Source organism: Entelurus aequoreus, linkage group LG12 (assembly GCF_033978785.1).
Source record: "Entelurus aequoreus isolate RoL-2023_Sb linkage group LG12, RoL_Eaeq_v1.1, whole genome shotgun sequence".
Lineage (NCBI taxonomy): Eukaryota > Metazoa > Chordata > Actinopteri > Syngnathiformes > Syngnathidae > Entelurus > Entelurus aequoreus.
The window spans coordinates 63,956,862-63,980,736 of record NC_084742.1 but is presented as its reverse complement, the minus strand read 5'-3'; the positions used below and the strand labels follow the sequence as shown (position 1 = coordinate 63,980,736).

Genomic DNA, 23,875 nt, shown 5'->3' with positions numbered 1-23,875 from the left:
TTTGGACTTATTTGGAACATCCCACAGGTGAACAGGGCTAATTGGGAACAGGTGGGTGCCATGATTGGGTATAAAAAGCAGCTTCCGTGAAATGCTCAGTCGTTCACAAACAAGGACGGGGCGAGGGTCACCACTTTGTCAACAAATGCCTGAGCAAATTGTTTAAGAACAACATTTCTCAACCAGCTATTGCAAGGAATTTAGGGATTTCACCATCTACGCTCCGTAATATCATCAAAAGGTTCAGAGAATCTGGAGAAATCACTGCACGTAAGCGGCAATGCTGAAAAGCAACATTGAATGCACGTGACCTGCATCAAAAAGCGACATCAGTGTGTAAAGGATATCACCACATGGGCTCAGGAACACTACAGAAAACTACTGTCAGTAACTACAGTTGGTCGCTACATCTGTAAGTGCAAGTTAAAACTCTACGATGCAAAGCGAAAGCCATTTATCAACAACACCCAGAACCGCCGCCGGCTTCCCTGGGCCCGAGCTCATCTAAGATGGACTGATGCAAAGTGGAAAAGTGTTCTGTGGTCTGACGAGTCTACATTTTAAATTGTTTTTGGAAACTGTGGATGTCGTGTCCTCCGGACTAAAGAGGAAAAAAAAAAACATCCTGTCACGACTTGGTCTCTGGCGTGGTTTGTTCTCCCGTGGTGCAAATGAATTGGACCGGACATGGCGTGCAGGTGAGTACATGTTTAATATTTAAACTCAAAAAAGCTCAAAAAAAGGTATAAACAAAAAGCGCTCACAGCGGAGGTAAAATCTTGACTATGAAAACAAAAGAAGCGCACAAAGGCGGAAGTACAAAACTTGGCTATAAACACAAAACTTGCACAAAGGCATAAACTATGAACAATGAAACAAAAACTGGGGCATTAATAAACAAAAACTTACTTGGCATGGAAAGATCAGCATGGACTATGGAAGGATGGGTAAAAGTTATCAAGTGAAGAGAAGGTGATGTTGCCAGGAAGACAGCCTGGCAACTGGGAGCTTAAATAGTGACATGATTAGTGACAGCAGGTGCGTGACTCAAAATGTGAAAACGTGAGACAGGTGCGTGACATGAGGATGTGAACCCGGTGGAACTAATGGTTACTATGGTGACAAAGCAAGGGAGTGAAAACAAGAACTAAATAGTGTCAAACAAACACATGATCAACACAGACATGACACATCCGGATTGTTCTAGGCGCAAAGTGTAAAAACCAGCATGTGTGATGGTATGGGGGTGTATTAGTGCCCAGGACATGGGTAACTTACACATCTGTGAAGGCACCATTAATGCTGAAAGGTACATACAGCTTTTGGAGCAACATATGTTGCCATCCAAGCAACGTTATCATGGACGCCCCTGCTTATTTCAGCAAGACAATGCCAAACTGCGTGTTACAACAGCGTGGCTTCATAGTAAAAGAGTGCTGGTACTAGACTGGCCTGCCTGTAGTCCAGACCTGTCTCCCATTGAAAATGTGTGGTGCATTATGAAGCTTAAAATAGCACAACTGAGACTGTTGAACAACTTCAAAAATGTGTCTCCTCAGTTCCCAAACCTTTACTGAGTGTTGTTAAAAGGAAAGGCCATGTAACACAGTGGTGAACATGCACCTGTGACAACTTTTTTGCAATGTGTTGCTGCCATTAAAGGCCTACTGAAATGAATGTTTCTATTTAAACGGGGATAGCAGATCCATTCTATGTGTCATACTTGATCATTTCGCGATATTGCCATATTTTTGCTGAAAGGATTTAGTAGAGAAAATCGACGATAAAGTCCGCAACTTTTGCTCGCTGATAAAAAAAAACCTTGCCCCTACCGGAAGTAGCGTGACGTCACAAGCGGTAGTGCTGCTCACAATTCCCCGTTGTTTACAATGGAGCGAGAGATATTCGGAGCGAGAAAGCGACGATTAGCCCATTAATTTGAGCGAGGATGAAAGATTCGTGGATGAGGAACGTTAGAGTGACGGACTAGAATGCAGTTCAAGAGATATCTTTTTTCGCTCTGACCGTAACTTAGGTACAAGCTGGCTCATTGGAATCCACACTTTCTCCTTTTTCTATTGTGGATCACGGATTTGTATTTCAAACCACCTCGGATACTACATCCTCTTGAAAATGAGAGTCGAGAACGCGAAATGGACATTCACAGTGACTTTTATCTCCACGACAATACATCGACGACGCTCTTTAGCATGAGCTAACGTGATAGCATCTGTCTCAAATGCAGATAGAAACAAAAGAAATAAACCCCTGACTGGAAGGATAGACAGAAGATCAACAATACTACTATCAGGAGACACCGAACCAAACACTGGACATGTAAATACACGGTTAATGCTGTGCCGCCTGTCGAAGCCTAGCAATGCTGTTGCTAACGACGCTAACTTAGCAACGGGACCTCGTCAGAGCTACGATAAAAACATTAGCGCTCCACCTACGCCAGCCAGCCCTCATCTGCTCATCAACACCCGTGCTCACTTGCGTTCCAGCGATCGACGATGCGGTCGGCGGCCCGGAGACGTAGGAAGTCAAGGTGAGCCGGCGCTAGCGCGTCTGCTATCCAACAAAGTCCTCCTTGTTGTGTTGCTGCAGCCAGCCGCTAATACACCGATCCTACCTACAACTTTCTTCTTTGCAGTCTCCATTGTTCATTAAACAAATTGCAAAAGATTCACCAACACAGATGTCCAGAATACTGTGGAATTTTGTCGAAGAAAACAGAGTGTCCAATAGGGTCCAAACACTTCCGTGGACCTCGCGACGTCACGCGCATACGTCATCCTCCAAAGGCGTTTTGAACCGGAAGTTTAGCGGGAAATTTAAAATGTCACTTTATAAGTTAACCCGGCCGTATTGGCATGTGTTGCAATGTTAAGACTTCATCATTGATATATAAACTATCAGACTGCGTGGTCGCTAGTAGTGGCTTTCAGTAGGCCTTTAAATTCTAAGTTAATGATTATTTGCAAAAAAAAAAAGAGAAGTTTCTCAGTGTGAACATGAAATATCTTGTCTTTGCAGTCTATTCAATTGAATATAAGTTGAAAAGGATTTGCAAATCTTTGTATTCTGTTTTTATTTACCATTTACACAACGTGACAACTTCACTGCTTTTGGCTTTTGTATGTGTGCATAGTTTGTATATATTATTAATGTTGTAAATACACATCTTTATATATCTAGAAAGGCTGGTCCTAAAGAGGAAGGCATTTGTCGGAGGTCTCAAGAAGGTAACAAATACAAGAATATGTGTGTGTGTGTGTGTGTGTGTGTGCACAAACTGGGCCGACCTTGCCTTCGTTGTCGCACGCCGTGTGGATCTGGAAGTAGTCCTTCTCGGAACAAGGCAGCTTCACCTTGCATTCGGCCCATCCTTCCTCTTGACGGTGACGAGGAGGAAGAGGAAAGTTGGAATGTTGTCATTTTTAATGAGTGTAATTACCGCCCGTGGCTAAACGGGAAGACGAGGCAGGAATGAGGCTGTCTACTTCCTGGACGATCAAGGAGATGGAACTTTGCGTACGCGAGTAGTGGTTCTCCGGGCACGGGGAGCAGGACGGAGAACCCTTGCTGGAGAAGGTGTTGCTGGGACAAGGCTGACAGGAGGCGGAGCCAGGGGCGGGGCTGAACCAGCCTGGTCGGCAGGGAAAGCACTCAGACCCGTAGGAGACACCTTGAAACGCAAAAAAAACACTCCAATGACTTTCCTTTTGGACGCTTTTAGAGTTTTTTTTATTAGGAGGGTGTACCTTCTATGTTTATGTCCCGTAGTAGAACAGGTTTGACCCGCTTCCCGCTCACCAGGATCCCTGTGGTTCTCCAGTACAAGATGTTGGTCCCGGCCCACAGGCTGATCTAGAAGACAAGCGACGTCATCTCTGTCTGATTACAATCAATGCAAGTAATAATAATAATAATAGTAGATTTTATTTGTAAAAAAGCACTTTGCATTGAGTAAACAACCTCAAAGTGCGACAGTGTATTAAAAAAATAAATAAATAAAAAGATAATCAAAAAAATAAATAAATAAAAAGTAGAACAGCCAAATAGCTAAATCTAGTATGCATATACGTATGTAAAAAAAAAAGGCTTTTTAAAAAAGAAGGGTTTTTAAGCCTTTTTTAAAAGCATCCACAGTCTGTGGTGCCCTCAGGTGGTCAGGGAGAGGGTTCCACAGACTGGGAGCGGCGTCATCAGAATCAGGTCGTACACCAACTTACAGTCGTGCTCATAAGTTTACATACCCTGGGAGAATTGATGATTTCTTAGCTATTCTTCAGAGAATATGAATGATAACACACTGACATTTTTTTTCCTTATTTTTATGGTTAATTTCTACTGTAATTTTTCAATTTTTTTTAAATAGTTTATAAAACTGTAGAATTGAAGACATTATCTGTAAATAAACAATCCGCCTGTTATTTTAAGTAATATGCCAGTAATGACAAACTATGTATATATATATATATATATTTTTTTTTTACAGAAAGTAAATTAATTATACATAACATTTACTGTTTTCTTAAATTACTTTCAAATTCATTTAAAATGACAGTAATTATCTTTCATTAAATATGTAGCTTGTTATATAAAAGTCTATGTCCATACTAACAATCTAACACAGGGGTGTCAAAGTCAAATACAGAGTGGGGCCAAAATGTAAAACTGAACAAAGCCGCGGGCCAAGGTTGAACAAATTAACCTTTTAATAGCTTATATAACTTTATAGTGACACGCAAAATCGAGTTTCAAATAATAATAATAATAATAATTAAAAAATATCAATGGCATCCATCCATTTTCTACCGCTTATTCCCTTCGGGGTCGCGGGGGGCGCTGGAAATACAATTTAAATAAAAATTGAATGCCTCTTTTCTGCCGCTGTATATAATCCACGGGCCAGCTCTAGTGTTAATTTGATATCGCCTCAAGGGCCAAGTGAAATTACACGGCGGGCCAAATTTGGCCCCGCGGGCCAGAGTTTGACACCCATGCTGTAGAATAAAGGTATTTTTCTGCAGAACTGTTTGCATCGTCACTTTGTTAAAGGTGGTTGATCTTAATAATTTAGTAAAAATCTGTAAAATTACGATATTTTCCCACAAAACTTTTCATGAAAATTTCTGTAAATATAATGTTTTTGATCATTATTTGGTTTAAAATGTTTTACTTGAATTTTATGGTTGTCGTTTGGCAGCCGTAGCTGCCAGTAGATGGCCGTTTTTTTACGGATTTTTTTTTACAGTGCACAAAATGCTTAATGGTTGTGTGAAGCTACTTATTGGCAAAACAATTGTGTTTACTCTTTTTCAATCAAAATGACAAAAGAAAGTACCCAAATGACCCTGATCAAAAGTTTACATACCCCAGTGACTTTGATCTGATAACATGCACAAAAGTTGACACCAACAGGTTGGAATGGCTAATCAAGGTTCCAATCCTCACCTGATGATGTCATGTTATCCATGGAAAAATGCATTTTTAGACAATATGATTTGCCTGAGCGGCTAGGAGACCCCGAGAGTAACAAGCGCTTGCCTTGTTGCTTTTCCATTAAGAATAATAAATTAGTTTTTAGTATAAGTTTGCTGGTTTCAAGAAATGTAATGCCGAGCGCATATCATTATGTCAAGATAATGGCACTAGCATTTACTTCATTTAAGAATATTTTTCAACATATTGAGCAAAAAGTGCTCTATTTTTTTTTCCACCAAGAAAAGTGCACTTGTTATGAGTGAGAATATACTTATTTGAAGGTATTTTTCTGGGTTCATTGAAGTTAGCTAATTTTACTTCTTTTGGAAAGTCTTGACAAGCCAAATTTTCTTGTTCTATTGGCAGATAATTTTGCTTAGTTCAAATAAAATACCCCTCATTTTTGTATTTTGTTTTCTTCTTGTTTTTGAACACTGACTTTTTGCAGTGTAGTACTAGGCTTTGTTTTGGCTTTAGTATCTGATGGGTTATAGGTGATACATCCCATTCCAGGACAAGAGCATGGCTATATGAGAAGGCTAGAAATAATTGACATTAGTTCCAATAGATTTCGTTGGATTACTATTTTCCATTCTAAAAGTTATGTATTCATATTGTGTGCAATATTTCATGCGTAGATACACTAATGTTAGCTTTTGTGGTCCATTTTTCCATGCGTAAATACAAACCCCGTTTCCATATGAGTTGGGAAACTGCGTTAGATGTAAATATAAACCGAATACAATGATTTGCAAATCATTTTCAACCCATATTCAGTTGAATATGCTACAAAGACAACATATTTGATGTTCAAACTCATAAACTTTATTTTTTTTTGCAAATAATAATTAACTTAGAATTTCATGGCCGCAACATGTGCCAAAGTAGTTGGGGAAGGGCATGTTCACCACTGTGTTACATGGCCTTTTCTTTTAACAACACTCAGTAAAGGTTTGGGAACTGAGGAGACACATTTTTGAAGCGTCTCAGGTGGAATTCTTTCCCATTCTTGCTTGATGTACAGCTTAAGTTGTTCAACAGTCCGGGGGTCTCCCTTGTGCTATTTTAGGCTTCATAATGCACCACACATTTTCAATGGGAGACAGGTCTGGACTACAGGCAGGCCAGTCTAGTACCCGCACTCTTTTACTATGAAGCCACGCTGTTGGAACACGTGGCTTGGCATTGTCTTGCTGAAATAAGCAGGGGCGTCCATGGTAACGTTGCTTGGTAACGGTTCTTCGGTCTGGAGGACACGACGTCCACAGTTTCCAAAAACAATTTGAAATGTGGACTCGTCAGACCACAGGACACTTTCCCACTTTGCATCAGTCCATCTTAGATGAGCTCAGGCCCAGCGAAGCCGACGGCGTTTCTGGGTGTTGTTGATAAACGGTTTTCGCCTTGCATAGGAAGTTTTAATTTGCACTTACAGATGTAGCGACCAACTGTAGTTACTGACAGTGGGTTTCTGAAGTGTTCCTGAGCCCATGTGGTGATATCCTTTACACACTGATGTCGCTTGTTGATGCAGTACAGCCTGAGGGATGGACGGTCACGGGCTTAGCTGTTTACGTGCAGTGATTTCTCCAGATTCTCTGAACCCTTTGATGATATTACGGAGCGTAGATGGTGAAATCCCTAAATTCCTTGCAATAGCTGGTTGAGAAAGGGTTTTCTTAAACTGTTCAACAATTTGCTCACGCATTTGTTGACAAAGTGGTGACCCTCGCCCCATCCTTGTTTGTGAATGACTGAGCGTTTCATGGAATCTACTTTTATACCCAATCATGGCACCCACCTGTTCCCAATTTGCCTGTTCACCTGTGGGATGTTCCAAATAAGTGTTTGATGAGCATTCCTCAACTTTATCAGTATTTATTGCCACCTTTCCCAACTTCTTTGTCACGTGTTGCTGGCATCAAATTCTAAAGTTAATGATTATTTGCAAAAAAATTTTTTTTTTATGAGTTTGAACATCAAATATGTTGTCTTTGTAGCATATTCAACTGAATATGGGTTGAAAAGGATTTGCAAATCATTGTATTCCGTTTATATTTACATCTAACACAATTTCCCAACTCATATGGAAACGGGGTTTGTACATCCGTTATTGCTTACTACTTATGTAATAGGACGATGTGCAATAATACCAGCACTTTAACTTACTAGGCCAAAGGAGATGTGTATTTTTTTCCTTCAGCACAATTATTATATGCAACAATTTAGCACTTCTCCATCTGCCTCATGCACATTAACTCCTATGGTCACTTTGTTCCTGACCTGCCCTGATCTTAGGTCATCATCTTGCCACGGACTGCAGATGGAACCTAGCTTTTGGCCACCATTTGGCACCTTTACATTTGATATGCTTATTAATGTGCATTGTCCCATGTAACAAAGATGTAACAAATATAGCAAATGGCGTCCTTGCTATTAGGAGTTTCATAATACATCTATGATCAAGTTTTTTGGTGTGTCCGGTGGGACTGCCGAAAGTTAAGTAGGAGAAAATGCAGTCGGTTATAAATTATTTAAAGCCTCTGTGCGGCCCGGTAGCAAATGCGTCACGGACCGGTGCTGGTTGGGGACCACTGATGTAGACCACAAGGAAGTCTTTTACATTTAGAAAAAAAATCATAATATGACCCCTTTAATGCGCCTTACAGTCCGGTGCGCCTTTTGTATGAAAATAGACCTGACTAGACCCGCTCATCGGCAGTGCGCCTTTTATTCCGGTGCGCCCTATGGTCTGGAAAATACGGTACATGGTTAATGTCAGAAAAATTGTTTGTAAATTATCAAAAAATTTCCGTTCTCTGAGTTCCCAATGAACAGACAAGAGGCTGTCTTTGTTGCACCAAGCCAAAGGCTTGGAAAATTCCATTGTGTACGATGGGAGGAGACGGGAGGGGGGTTATCTATCGTGATCCAAGACTTGCCCAAGCTCGATCCAGGACCAGCCCAAGCCCGAGGCATCTTTTTATTTTGTGTTGATGTGACCGAAAAAAATGACTGTTTACATTCCTTTAGAAACGGCTGTTGTTGTGTAAACAGGGGATATCCAAATAAAAGAGGAGATGTAAACCTTTTTTCGTCAGAGCGTGCTGGAAACTGTCCAAGAGTACAGACCAGACGTTTCTCCTCAAAATTGAGCCAAATTGAATTCTGTCTCTGTTCGATTCTTTGCTTCTTGTCCTGTTTAATAGATGTCATCAGTGTTTGAACCTGACAGTTAATAGGATATTTTTTTTGTGATTCATCACATGAGTTCACTTGTTTATTTTGACAGCCTTAATTTATTCAGTTATTTATTTATATTAATTAATTTAGTCACTGTTGTGTTACTGAGGACAAACAAACGTGTTGCAAATTGCTATGAAACCAAAAGAGGTAGGATTAATTAAGCTCTGCTTACTCTTTTTCAGACATGCTGTAATAATAAAGTGGAAAAATCTGATGTACTGTTTCATATTGTAAATGCGTGCATGTTCGAAATAAGGGTTCCAGAGGGTTCCACTCACTTCATGCGTGCCCCATTCTCCGTTGTTGGTGACCTTCAGCCACTTCTGCTCCTCGCTCTGGCTCATCTCCTGGCACTGCTCGTTCTGGACCTGAAGGCACCCTCGTGTTCACGCCACAATAACCGCTGGATCTGCGCTAGCTCGTGTTGATGCTTACGTAGAACTCAAAGAAGATGTTGTTGTCAGGGTACTGGTAGGTGAAGGACACGGAGCCCTGCTTCTCCAGATGCACCACGTACACCAGCGACACCGTGCACTCGTCCCTGTTGGACTCCAGGTAGACCCCCTGTGGCGTCCACATGGAGCTGCAGCGAGCACAATGGCGCTCAGACGACAAGACGGACACAATTGTCAACCGTCAAAGTGCCTTCGTCACCTGTTGCACGCCTGGATGTCCTCGCCGTGCGGCCGCGCGTTCAGGAAGCTGGCGATGCTGATGAAGCCCCCCGGGAGGGAGTCCCACTGGTCAAAGCGGAGGCCGCTGCCCAGCGAGTAGGAGCCTGCAGCGCACGGCGTGCACGACTGGGTGGACATCTCCAGAAACTCTCCAGCTGAGCAGGAGAAGGCTGCAGAGACGGGGGGGCGGTGAGGTGTCAAGGGGGGGCGTGAAAAGCAGGAATTTAGTACTCAAGTATAAGAATACACACCTCAGCACTTGTTTCTGTTTCGGGAATTCCACTGTTAGTATAATTATGTATATATTATCACACTAACTTTAGTATGCTTAAAGTAGATTGCTTTAGTTATTAGCTATTGTGCTCAAGTTAGACTTTTCTAATCTATGCAAGGACAAAACTTCTTGTCTGAGGGGTGGACTCAGCCACAGATGTTATCTTTGTTTTAGCCCGCTAACAGCCAAGGACTTCGACGAAGATAAGATGACAGCACGCAGACGAAGCGGGGACAAGGCGAAATCACAAGGCCCCCAGCACATTCCGTCACGTATTGTGCGTCCTGGACCTGCTTCGCATAATATATGTGACCACTCCTTTTAGAGGCGGCCTTAGTGTTGTTGACTGTGGAACTCCTGAATAAATAGAGGGACGCAGGAGCTGAACCTTAGAGCGTAAGGCGAGACTGTGACTAAGGGTGCAGCTCCATGTGTTCTCCTCATGAGCTAAATTGAACTCTGTGTCTGCATGATTCCTTGCTTCTTGTCTGATTAATAGATGTCATCAGTGTTTGAACCGACATACACAGACTTTAAATTTTTTGTTATGAATTGAGTTGTTAAACTCGGATAAGCAAACACGGTCAAGTTTTCAACAGCATTGCAATTCCGGGGGTGGGGGGCGGGTGTTAGAATAATTATGTATAAGTTATCACACAACTCTTATGCTTAAAGGCCGTTGCTATAGTTATTATCAATTGTGCTGAAGATGTACTTTTCTATCTGTGCAAAGGGACAACTTGCCATCTTGGATTGTGAGTCGTCTTCAACCCTAGACAAACACCCTCCCCCCTCCACATCCCACCTCCCCTGATTGTAAATAATCAAATGTATATACTTGTTCTTATGCTTTTTGAGCTCACTATGTTCTCTGCTTGCTGTACATATCCTACCAAGTCAGACCTACACTGTTTCAATGTCCATTTCTCAGATGATGCAATTGTTGATGACTGAAGTGCTGATATCAACCAAACCAGATTTTATGTTAGAGTGTTTTACTTGTTTTAAGGGTTTTGGTCCTAAATGATCTCAGTAAGATATTACAGCTTGTTGCTGAGATTTGATGAGCTATATTGAGTAAAACATGCTTGAAACTAGAATATCAACTGTTGCAAAGCTGTGTCATCAACACTCACAAGTATACAACTACTTTTTCAAAGTAATCATTTCTTATTTCAAGCATGAAAAAAAAATCCTGATGCTGAGCGCATATCATTATGTCAAGATAATGGCACTAGCATTTACTTCATTTAAGAATATTTTTCAACATATTGAGCAAAAAAGTCTAATTTTTTTATATCTAGAAAAGTGCACTTGTTATGAGTGAGAATATACTTATTTTAATGTATTTTTGGGTTCATTGAAGTTAGCTAATTAGGGTCCGCACAGGACCATTGTCAAAGGAATCCCAAAGGGAGTCCTTTGACAATGGGACGAAAGGACACTATTGAAATTGTAAGGTTTTATTATTCTTTTTTCTTTATCATTCTTCCGCAGCTTTGCGCACTACTTTGCCCCCCTTAACATGCTTCAAAACTCACCAAATTTTACACACACATAGACAAACTGTGACAGCACACTTTAGTCAAAATTACGCTCTAGCGCCCCCTACAAAAAAACAAAAACAAACTGCCTGTAACTCCCACTAGGAAGGTCGTAGAGACATGAAACAAAAACCTGTATGTAGGTCTCACTTAGACCTACAATTCATAATGACACATCCTTGGGCAAAAACCAACAGGAAGTTGGCAATTTCCCCCTTCAACACAAAAAATTACTAAAAACACTCATTTTTGCCTCTTTGAGCTGTAATTTGACCCCCTTAAAATACTTCAAAACTCACTAAACTTTTCACACACATCGGGACTGGTGGAAATTGCGATCTAAAAAAAAAACCGAACCCCAAAACTCAAAATTGCGCTCTAGGGCAATTTTTTAATAAAACAGAGACAAAACTGCTCCTCAGAGGAAAACTCAGACAAAACTGCTTGTAACTTCTAGTAGGAGCGTCTTAGAGACATGAAACAAATACCTCTATGTAGGTCTCACCAACACCTACATTTCATTGATTGACATCCTTCAGCAAAAATCAACAGGAAGTTTGCAATCCCTCCTTCAAAACTAAATTTTTGTTAAAACCGGTCACCAAACATCAAACGTTATCTCTGAGCGCGTTTGTCGTTTCGGCTTCAAACTACTACAGGAGAGAGATTGAACCCTTCTGATTAAAGGTTGACGACGGCGTTGTGATTCGTGCAACCGTTTTGATTTTACGAGCCTTCAAAGAAAAGAACCACTGTGCCGCAGCACCTAGGAAAAAAACACAGACACAACTTCCTCTAACTCCCAGTACGAATAGCGTAGAGACATGAAACAAAAACCTCTATGTAGGTCTGACTTAGAGCTAGATTTCATACACTGACATCCTTCAACAAAAATCAACAGGAAGTTGGCAATCACCCCTTCAAAACAAAAGTTTCATAAAAACACAAATTTTTGCCTCTTTGGGCTGTAATTTGACCGCCTTAAAATACTTCAAAACTCACCAAACTTTTTACACACATCAGGACTGGCGGAAATTGCGATTTAATTAGGACTAGCACCTGCCAAAATGCGGACCCGTCCAACGCTGCTTGCAGCTTTAATTTTACTTGTTTTGGAAAGTCTTGACAAGCCAAATTTTTTTGTTCTATTAGCAGATAATTTTGCTTAGTTCAAATAAAATACCCCTCATTTTTGTATTTTTTAGGGACCGAGTCCCTTTAGGACAGAGGACCCTATTGAATTTCTAGCGTTTTATTATTATACCGCCGCCTCTTTGAGATGTAATTTGACCCCCTTAACATGCTTCAAAACTCACCAAATTGGACACACACATCAGGACTGGCGAAAATTGCGATCTAATCAAAAAACCAAACCCCAAAACTCAAAATTGCGCTCTAGCGCCCCCTAGGAAGAAAACACAGACAAAACTGCCTGTAACTCCCAGTAGGAATGTCGTAGAGACATGAAACAAAAACCTCTATGTAGGTCTCACTTAGACCTAGATTTCATACACTGACATCCTTCAGCAAAAATCAACAGGAAGTTTGCAATTCCCCCTTCAAAACTAAAGTTTTGTAAAAACAGTCACCTTTGCCTCTTTGAGCTATAATTTGACCCCCTTAACATGCTTCAAAACTCACCAAACTGGACACACACATCAGGACTGGCAAAAATTGCGATCTAATAAAAAAACCCAACCCCAAAACTCAAAATTGCGCTCTAGCGCCCCCTAGGAATAAAACACAGACAAAACTGCTCCTAGGAAGAAAACACAGACAAAACTGCCTGTAACTTCCAGTAGGAATGTCGTAGAGACATGAAACAAAAACCTCTATGTAGGTCTCACTTAGACCTAGTTTTACTTGTTTTGGAAAGTCTTGACAAGCCAAATTTTTTTGTTCTATTGGCAGATAATTTTGCTTAGTTCAAATAAAATACCCCTCATTTTTGTATTTTTTAGGGTCCGAGTCCCTTTAGGACAGAGGACCCTATTGAATTTCTAGCGTTTTATTATTATACCGCCGCCTCTTTGAGCTGTAATTTGACCCCCTTAACATGCTTCAAAACTCACCAAATTGGACACACACATCAGGACTGGCGAAAATTGCGATCTAATCAAAAAACCAAACCCCAAAACTCAAAATTGCGCTCTAGCGCCCCCTAGGAAGAAAACACAGACAAAACTGCCTGTAACTCCCAGTAGGAATGTCGTAGAGACATGAAACAAAAACCTCTATGTAGGTCTCACTTAGACCTAGATTTCATACACTGACATCCTTCAGCAAAAATCAACAGGAAGTTTGCAATTCCCCCTTCAAAACTAAAGTTTTGTAAAAACAGTCACCTTTGCCTCTTTGAGCTATAATTTGACCCCCTTAACATGCTTCAAAACTCACCAAACTGGACACACACATCAGGACTGGCAAAAATTGCGATCTAATAAAAAAACCCAACCCCAAAACTCAAAATTGCGCTCTAGCGCCCCCTAGGAAGAAAACACAGACAAAACTGCTCCTAGGAAGAAAACACAGACAAAACTGCCTGTAACTTCCAGTAGGAATGTCGTAGAGACATGAAACAAAAACCTCTATGTAGGTCTCACTTAGACCTAGTTTTACTTGTTTTGGAAAGTCTTGACAAGCCAAATTTTCTTGTTCTATTGGCAGATAATTTTGCTTAGTTCAAATAAAATACCCCTCATTTTTGTATTTTTTAGGGTCCGAGTCCCTTTAGGACAGAGGACCCTATTGAATTTGTAGCGTTTTATTATTATACCGCCGCCTCTTTGAGATGTAATTTGACCCCCTTAACATCCTTCAAAACTCACCAAATTGGACACACACATCAGGACTGGTGAAAATTGCGATCTAATCAAAAAACCAAACCCCAAAACTCAAAATTGCGCTCTAGCGCCCCCTAGGAAGAAAACACAGACAAAACTGCCTGTAACTCCCAGTAGGAATGTCGTAGAGACATGAAACAAAAACCTCTATGTAGGTCTCACTTAGACCTAGATTTCATACACTGACATCCTTCAGTAAAAATCAACAGGAAGTTTGCAATTCCCCCTTCAAAACTAAAGTTTTGTAAAAACAGTCACCTTTGCCTCTTTGAGCTGTAATTTGACCCCCTTAACATGCTTCAAAACTCACCAAACTGGACACACACATCAGGACTGGCAAAAATTGCGATCTAATAAAAAAACCCAACCCCAAAACTCAAAATTGCGCTCTAGCGCCCCCTAGGAAGAAAACACAGACAAAACTGCTCCTAGGAAGAAAACACAGACAAAACTGCCTGTAACTTCCAGTAGGAATGTCGTAGAGACATGAAACAAAAACCTCTATGTAGGTCTCACTTAGACCTAGTTTTACTTGTTTTGGAAAGTCTTGACAAGCCAAATTTTCTTGTTCTATTGGCAGATAATTTTGCTTAGTTCAAATAAAATACCCCTCATTTTTGTATTTTTTAGGGTCCGAGTCCCTTTAGGACAGAGGACCCTATTGAATTTCTAGCGTTTTATTATTATACCGCCGCCTCTTTGAGCTGTAATTTGACCCCCTTAACATGCTTCAAAACTCACCAAATTGGACACACACATCAGGACTGGCGAAAATTGCGATCTAATCAAAAAACCAAACCCCAAAACTCAAAATTGCGCTCTAGCGCTCCCTAGGAAGAAAACACAGACAAAACTGCCTCTAACTCCCAGTAGGAATGTCGTAGAGACATGAAACAAAAACCTCTATGTAGGTCTCACTTAGACCTAGATTTCATACACTGACATCCTTCAGCAAAAATCAACAGGAAGTTTGCAATTCCCCCTTCAAAACTAAAGTTTTGTAAAAACAGTCACCTTTGCCTCTTTGAGCTGTAATTTGACCCCCTTAACATGCTTCAAAACTCACCAAACTGGACACACACATCAGGACTGGCAAAAATTGCGATCTAATAAAAAAACTCAACCCCAAAACTCAAAATTGCGCTCTAGCGCCCCCTAGGAAGAAAACACAGACAAAACCTGCTCCTAGGAAGAAAACACAGACAAAACTGCCTGTAACTTCCAGTAGGAATGTTGTAGAGACATGAAACAAAAACCTCTATGTAGGTCTCACTTAGACCTAGTTTTACTTGTTTTGGAAAGTCTTGACAAGCCAAATTTTCTAGTTCTATTGGCAGATAATTTTGCTTAGTTCAAATAAAATACCCCTCATTTTTGTATTTTTTAGGGTCCGAGTCCCTTTAGGACACAGGACCCTATTGTATTTCTAGCGTTTTATTATTATACCGCTGCCTCTTTGAGCTGTAATTTGACCCCCTTAACATGCTTCAAAACTCACCAAATTGGACACACACATCAGGACTGGCGAAAATTGCGATCTAATCAAAAAACCAAACCCCAAAACTCAAAATTGCGCTCTAGCGCCCCCTAGGAAGAAAACACAGACAAAACTGCCTGTAACTCCCAGTAGGAATGTCGTAGAGACATGAAACAAAAACCTCTATGTAGGTCTCACTTAGACCTAGATTTCATACACTGACATCCTTCAGCAAAAATCAACAGGAAGTTTGCAATTCCCCCTTCAAAACTAAAGTTTTGTAAAACAGTCACCTTTGCCTCTTTGAGCTATAATTTGACCCCCTTAACATGCTTCAAAACTCACCAAACTGGACACACACATCAGGACTGGCAAAAATTGCGATCTAATAAAAAAACCCAACCCCAAAACTCAAAATTGCGCTCTAGCGCCCCCTAGGAAGAAAACACAGACAAAACTGCCTGTAACTTCCAGTAGGAATGTCGTAGAGACATGAAACAAAAACCTCTATGTAGGTCTCACTTAGACCTAGTTTTACTTGTTTTGGAAAGTCTTGACAAGCCAAATTTTCTTGTTCTATTGGCAGATAATTTTGCTTAGTTCAAATAAAATACCCCTCATTTTTGTATTTTTTAGGGTCCGAGTCCCTTTAGGACAGAGGACCCTATTGAATTTCTAGCGTTTTATTATTACATACCGCCGCCTCTTTGAGATGTAATTTGACCCCCTTAACATCCTTCAAAACTCACCAAATTGGACACACACATCAGGACTGGCGAAAATTGCGATTTAATCAAAAAACCAAACCCCAAAACTCAAAATTGCGCTCTAGCGCCCCCTAGGAAGAAAAAACAGACAAAACTGCCTGTAACTCCCAGTAGGTATGTCGTAGAGACATGAAACAAAAACCTCTATGTAGGTCTCACTTAGACCTAGATTTCATACACTGACATCCTTCAGCAAAAATCAACAGGAAGTTTGCAATTCCCCCTTCAAAACTAAAGTTTTGTAAAAACAGTCACCTTTGCCTCTTTGAGCTATAATTTGACCCCCTTAACATGCTTCAAAACTCACCAAACTGGACACACACATCAGGACTGGCAAAAATTGCGATCTAATAAAAAACCCAACCCCAAAACTCAAAATTGCGCTCTAGCGCCCCCTAGGAAGAAAACACAGACAAAACTGCTCCTAGGAAGAAAACACAGACAAAACTGCCTGTAACTCCCAGTAGGAATGTCGTAGAGACATGAAACAAAAACCTCTATGTAGGTCTCACTTAGACCTAGTTTTACTTGTTTTGGAAAGTCTTGACAAGCCAAATTTTCTTGTTCTATTGGCAGATAATTTTGCTTAGTTCAAATAAAATACCCCTCATTTTTGTATTTTTTAGGGTCCGAGTCCCTTTAGGACAGAGGACCCTATTGAATTTCTAGCGTTTTATTATTATACCGCCGCCTCTTTGAGCTGTAATTTGACCCCCTTAACATGCTTCAAAACTCACCAAATTGGACACACACATCAGGACTGGCGAAAATTGCGATCTAATCAAAAAACCAAACCCCAAAACTCAAAATTGCGCTCTAGCGCCCCCTAGGAAGAAAACACAGACAAAGCTGCCTCTAACTCCCAGTAGGAATGTCGTAGAGACATGAAACAAAAACCTCTATGTAGGTCTCACTTAGACCTAGATTTCATACACTGACAACCCCCAGCAAAAATCACCAGGAGGTTTGCAATTCCCCCTTCAAAACAAAAGTTGAGTAAAAACAGTCACCTTTTTTCAAACATTATCTCCTCTGAGCGCGTTTGTCGTGTCGGCTTCAAACTAGCACAGGAGAGAGATTGAACCCTTCTGATTAAAAGTCGATGAAAGAGTTTTAATTACTGCTCCGGTTTGGATTTTATGAGCCCTCAAAGAACCGCTGCGGAGGTCCCGTCCATCGCTGTTTGCAGCTTTGATTTCTTCTTGTTTTTGACTTTTTGCAGTGTGATAAGGCACACCTGTAAAGTGAAAACAATTTCAGGTGACTACCTCTTGACGCTCATGGAGAGAATGCCAAGAGTGTGCAAAGCAGTAATCAGAGCAAAGGGTGGCTATTCTGAAGAAACAAGATTATGAAACACGTTTTCAGTTACGTCACCTTTTTTTTGTTAAGTACATAACTCCACATGTGTTCATTCATAGTTTTGATGTGACAATCTACAAAGTAAATAGATGTCCAAAGTTGTGGCCTGTACTGTACGTCAACACCGTCTCCCTGTAATGTGCTGAAAATGTAATTTACCCTCAGGGATCAATAAAGTACTATCCAATTAATTTTGGTATAATTAAGAAATAAAACACACAAAAACAGCCCAATGACTTTGGTTTACCTTTGTGGTGGAGTGTGGCACAGGCCAACAAACAACTACTAATTAAATGTTGAAACAAAGGTGTGGGTGCAGGAAATTCACTTTCACCTGTTTCATACAAGGGAAGTAGAACTTGTTTTTACACCTTTATGCGAGTCCAGTCCATAGTGGATCTAACATAATAGTGTGAGAGTCCAGTCCATAGTGGATCTAACATAATAGTGAGAGTCCAGTCCATAGTGGATCTAACATAATAGTGAGAGTCCAGTCCATAGTGGATCTAACATAATAGTGAGAGTCCAGTCTATAGTGGATCTAACGTAATAGTGAGAGTCCAGTCCATAGTGGATCTAACATAATAGTGTGAGAGTCCAGTCCATAGTGGATCTAACATAATAGTGAGAGTCCAGTCCATAGTGGATCTAACATAATAGTGAGAGTCCAGTCCATAGTGGATCTAACATAATAGTGGGAGAGTCCAGTCCATAGTGGATCTAACATAATAGTGTGAGAGTACAGTCCATAGTGGATCTAACATAATAGTGAGAGTCCAGTCCATAGTGGATCTAACATAATAGTGTGAGAGTCCAGTCCATAGTGGATCTAACATAATAGTGAGAGTCCAGTCCATAGTGGATCTAACATAATAGTGTGAGAGTCCAGTCCATAGTGGATCTAACATAATAGTGAGAGTCCAGTCCATAGTGGATCTAGCATAATAGTGAGAGTCCAGTCCATAGTGGATCTAACATAATAGTGAGAGTCCAGTCCATAGTGGATCTAACATAATAGTGTGAGAGTCCAGTCCATAGTGGATCTAACATAATAGTGTGAGAGTCCAGTCCATAGTGGATCTAACATAATAGTGAGAGTCAAGTCCATAATGGATCTAACATAATAGTGTGAGAGTCCAGTCCATAGTGGATCTAACATAATAGTGAGAGTCCAGTCCATAGTGGATCTAACATAATAGTGAGAGTCCAGTCCATAATGGATCTAACATAATAGTGTGAGAGTCCAGTCCATAGTGGATCTAACATAATAGTGAGAGTCCAGTCCATAGTGGATCTAACATAATAGTGTGAGAGTCCAGTCCATAGTGGATCTAACATAATAGTGAGAGTCCAGTCCATAGTGGATCTAACATAATAGTGAGAGTCCAGTCCATAGTGGATCTAACATAATAGTGAGAGTCCAGTCCATAGTGGATCTAACATAATAGTGTGAGAGTCCAGTCCATAGTGGATCTAACATAATAGTGTGAGAGTCCAGTCCATAGTGGATCTAACATAATAGTGAGAATCCAGTCCATAGTGGATCTAACATAATAGTGAGAGTCCAGTCCATAGTGGATCTAACATAATAGTGTGAGAGTCCAGTCCATAGTGGATCTAACATAATAGTGTGAGAGTCCAGTCCATAGTGGATCTAACATAATAATATGAGAGTCCAGTCCATAGTGGATCTAACATAATAGTGTGAGAGTCCAGTCCATAGTGGATCTAACATAATAGTGTGAGAGTCCAGTCCATAGTGGATCTAACATAATAGTGAGAGTCCAGTCCATAGTGGATCTAACATAATAGTGAGAGTCCAGTCCATAGTGGATCTAACATAATAGTGAGAGTCCAGTCCATAGTGGTATTGACCGCAGGTGGTACTCACAGCAGTCCATTCCTCTGCTGGGGGGCGGTAGGTCCGAGCAGGAGCCCGGACTGAGTGGGATGGCAACCCGCCATCGTGACCCGGTGGTGTCGCACTCTGTGTACTGGTAGATGTAGTCGGTCTGTAGGAAGAACGGACATCGTTAAAGCTGTCACCAGAAAACATGCGGAGCCATTAATGGACGACTGTGATGGGGTGACCCTGATCGCCGTGGCAACCAACCATCCCCGGCACTAATGGGCCATAAAGGGCATTTGTTTAATGCACGTTTTTGCCGGGGGGGAGATACGCTAATGCTAACTTCCACAGCATGACCCTAATGCTCAATCATCCCCCAGAGGGCTCTTGTTGACGTTTTGCTGTGTCTCATATGGACAAAACGCTCCGCAGATACCGATCACCTCCCGCGGGGAGGTACACAAACCCCCCCCCCCCCCCCCCCCCCGCCTCGCCACGTGACCTGCCCGCGAGACACCACCCATCAACGCCGACCGCGTAGCCGCCAAACACCTGCCGTGTTTGCACAAGAAAGGACAATAAAAAGGTGAAACCGATAAGGATAATGTGGTCTGCTGGTCTCCCGGATGACTCACGCCGGTTGTCATGGCGACGGATGAGAGCAAGGGGGATAATAAAAAAAAAGGCAGCGACATGACAACAACTGTGCAGGAGATTGCACAAAGAGGAATGGGAATGAAACAAAATGCACAAACAATAGCTCAAATAGGGATGTTTAGCTTAGCTTAGCACGAGCATAGCCTGCAAATACTGTAGTGGTCTGTAGCAGAGCTGGGCAAATATTTTGACTCGGGGGGGCCACAAAAAAATGTGTCTGGGGGGGGGCCAATGTGTGTTTACTCAGTGGCCTTGTGGTTAGAGCAGTGGTTCTTCACCTTGTTGGAGGTACAGAACCTCACCACTTTCATGTGCGCATTCACTCAACCCTTCTTTAGTGAAAAATAAAATGTTTGGTTTTTTTTCAAATTCAAGACAAAGTTATATGTTTTTGGTAACACTTTAGTATGGGGAACATATTCTAAGTAACAAAGACTTAATTTGGAGTTATTTGGTTAGGGTTAGGGTTATAATAAGGCCATGCCGAATAAGGCATTAATAAGTACTTAAAGGCCTCCTGAAAGCCACTACTAGCGACCACGCAGTCTGATAGTTTATATATCAATGATGAAATCTTAACATTGCAACACATGCCAATACGGCCGGGTTAACTTATAAAGTGACATTTTAAATTTCCAGCTAAACTTCCGGTTGAAAACGTCTATGTATGATGACGTATGCGCGTGACAATGGTTGAAACGGAAGTATTCGGACACATTGTATCCAATACAAAAAGCTCTGGTTTCATTTCATAATTCCACAGTATTCTGGACATCTGTGTTGGTGAATCTTTTGCAATTTGTTTAATGAACAATGAAGACTGCAAAGAAGAAAGCTGTAGGTGGGATCGGTGTATTAGCGGCTGGCTGCAGCAACACAACCAGGAGGACTTTGACTTGGATAGCAGACGCGCTATCCGACGCTAGCCGCCGACCGCACGGATGATCGGGTGAAGTCCTTCGTCGCTCCGTCGATCGCTGGAACCCAGGTGAGCACGGGTGTTGATGAGCAGATGAGGGCTGGCTGGCGTAGGTGGAGCGCTAATGTTTTTATCATAGCTCTGTGAGGTCCCGTTGCTAAATTAGCTTCAATGGCGTCGTTAGCAACAGCATTGTTAAGCTTCGCCAAGCTGGAAATTATTAACCGTGTAGTTACATGTCCATGGTTTAATAGTATTGTTGATCTTCTGTCTATCCTTCCAGTCAGGAGTTTATTTCTTTTGTTTCTATCTGCATTTAAGCACGATGCTATCACGTTAGCTCCGTAGCTAAAGTGCTTAGACGATGTATTGTCGTGGGGATAAAAGTCACTGTGAATGTCCATTTCGCGTTCTCGACTCTCATTTTCAAGAGGATATAGTATCCGAGGTGGTTTAAAATACAAATCCGTGATCCACAATAGAAAAAGGAGAAAGTGTGGAATCCAATGAACAATTATTTTTAAAAAAAGGACCTTATCTTCACCATACCTGGTTGTCCAAATTTAGGCATAATAATGTGTTAATTCCACGACTGCATATATCGGTATCGGTTGATATCGGTATCGGTAATTAAGAGTTGGGCAATATCGGAATATCGGAATATCGGCAAAAAAGCCATTATCGGACATCCCTAGTTGTTTGTAAATAAAATGCCAGAACCAGCTAATAAACATATGATTTAAAAATGCGCCTCCCATGTCTTTGTCAAAGCAGCCGGGTCTGGACCGCTCCTGGCCGGGCATTGCTGGCCCCTGAGGCCGGCATGAGGTGGATGCCTGGAGGCTTAAAGAATCCTGCAGACCGCTTCAGTGTGGAGCGTCTTTTGTGTTCGTCAAAAACAATCCGTTTTCCAGTAAAAAACGATCAGAATGTTTGAGAAAACGGTAGATAAGATTAGACTAATTCAAACAATTTGGCTGCTCGGCTGGATTAATTGATAATTAGACAAAATAATGGAAATATCCGCGTTTATTCTAAATGTTTGCTGCTGATATAACACATAATAAGAGGCGCGCTCACCTCATCACATCGCCGCGGTGCGGAGTCCTCGCCAGCCGCCCTCTGAGCGGCGATGACGAGCACCAGGCAGCGGGGGAACCAGGAGGCCCACGCCGGCTCCCACATCCTACACTCGGATCACGAACGGCTCGCTGTCCCGCCGCCTGTAGCCGGAGAGTGTGCGGATCATCGATGCGCCTGTCACTCACACACCGCCCGTCAAGCCAACATGGACGCTCACGTGTCAGTTCCTGTTTTCAAAATAAAACACACTTCCGGCGGAACGACTCCTGAGTGGCAAAATTCCGGCTGGTGCTGCTTTTTGTAGTGACTTCAAAAAGCAGCACCAGCCTGGATTTTACCCCCTCTTTAGGCTCACCCTTTCTAGATATATAAAGATTTGTATTTACAACATTAATAATATATACAAACCTGGCGCCCTAGGCAAGATTTTAGGTGCCCCCCCCCACCCCCCACACACACATCGGCAGTGAAGTGTATATACTCACAAGAAACCGAATAGCTTTGTCTTTGACCTTTTTTTTTTACTTAAAGAAAGCAAATTAAAAATCAGAATAGTTAACAAGATTTAAAAAAAAAAAGGATAAATAAATGAATACAAAAAATAAAAAATGAATATATGAAATACAATATTTTTTACATACATAAACACAAAATAAAGTTGCATAAAATAAATTAAAAATACAATATAAATAAGGCACTGCACAAAACAAGATATCAAACCAGTATGACTTTAACAACTATATTACAAAAAAAGGGGATCTTACAGAGTTCTCTATTTGTGCTTTTTAATATTGCATTAACTAGAATGACTTACAAATGACTGTACACCAGGGAGTACTGTAATTACCTAACGTTACATTATTATTTTCCATAACAATTTAGCCCCCTCCACAATATTAACCCGACGTTAAAGCAGAACTAGCTATTTATTGATTAGCAATTGCCAAATCATGTAACATTAGCTTAATGCTAAAAAGCCAGGTTACTATCACATTCTGTAACCGACAAATAATTTCATGTAGGCTATCGTTACCTACCTGCTACCTCTGTCTTTTTCTCGTTTCTCCTCTTCTTTTCTCTTTTTTCTTCCCTGGGCACCTGACAGTTTTGGCCGTTTTGACATCTTGTATTGATTTTTTGATGTGGTGACGTCCAAAAAGAGTCGATATGGGAAGGGAGGAGGTGCACCGTGCCGGGGGAAGGGGGTGGGGGGGGGGGGGGGGGGTGTTGGTGCGTAATGTTGTAACAAATAACATTTCTATTAAATAGGCTTTACTTTGCATTTTAATTAACGTGGGATTATTTTATGTATTTAGAAATAATAGTACCAACTTTTTTTTTTTCCTCCAACATTTGTGGCACTGGCGTGGCGCCCCCTGATGGACGGCGCCCTTAGCATTTGCCTATACAGCCTATGCCACGGGCCGGCCCTGTATACAAACTATGTAAATATAAAAAAGCTTGTTGTGAAAAATGAGTTGGAATTTCACAAGAAAAACTTTACATTTTGGCAGTATTATAATAAAAGTCGTAATTTTACTCAAAGCAAGTCAAAGTGTAACGAGAAAAACTGAACATTTGTGCGATGTTATGATAAAAGTTGGAATTTTACTCAATAACAGTCGCAATTGTACAAGAAAAGCTTAACATTTTGGCAATTTTGTAAAGAGTCACAATTTTTTAAGAA

At 41.1% G+C, this 23,875-nt stretch overlaps 1 protein-coding gene across 1 annotated transcript in view; it reads right to left on the bottom strand.

The window, feature by feature from the left end:
- Nucleotides 1-22,446, bottom strand: part of LOC133662433 (endosome/lysosome-associated apoptosis and autophagy regulator family member 2-like) — a 46,357-nt gene extending 23,911 nt beyond the window's left edge. The window contains exons 1-8 of the mRNA XM_062066421.1: nt 22,186-22,446; nt 19,572-19,692; nt 9,394-9,583; nt 9,175-9,322; nt 9,018-9,107; nt 3,768-3,873; nt 3,542-3,691; nt 3,309-3,397 (exon numbers count right to left, since the gene is read on the bottom strand). Coding sequence (XP_061922405.1) covers nt 3,309-3,397; nt 3,542-3,691; nt 3,768-3,873; nt 9,018-9,107; nt 9,175-9,322; nt 9,394-9,583; nt 19,572-19,692; nt 22,186-22,290 — 999 coding nt within the window. The 5' untranslated portion in view covers nt 22,291-22,446. The remainder of the gene's footprint in view (nt 1-3,308; nt 3,398-3,541; nt 3,692-3,767; nt 3,874-9,017; nt 9,108-9,174; nt 9,323-9,393; nt 9,584-19,571; nt 19,693-22,185) is intronic.
- Between the last annotated feature and the right edge of the window lie 1,429 nt (nt 22,447-23,875).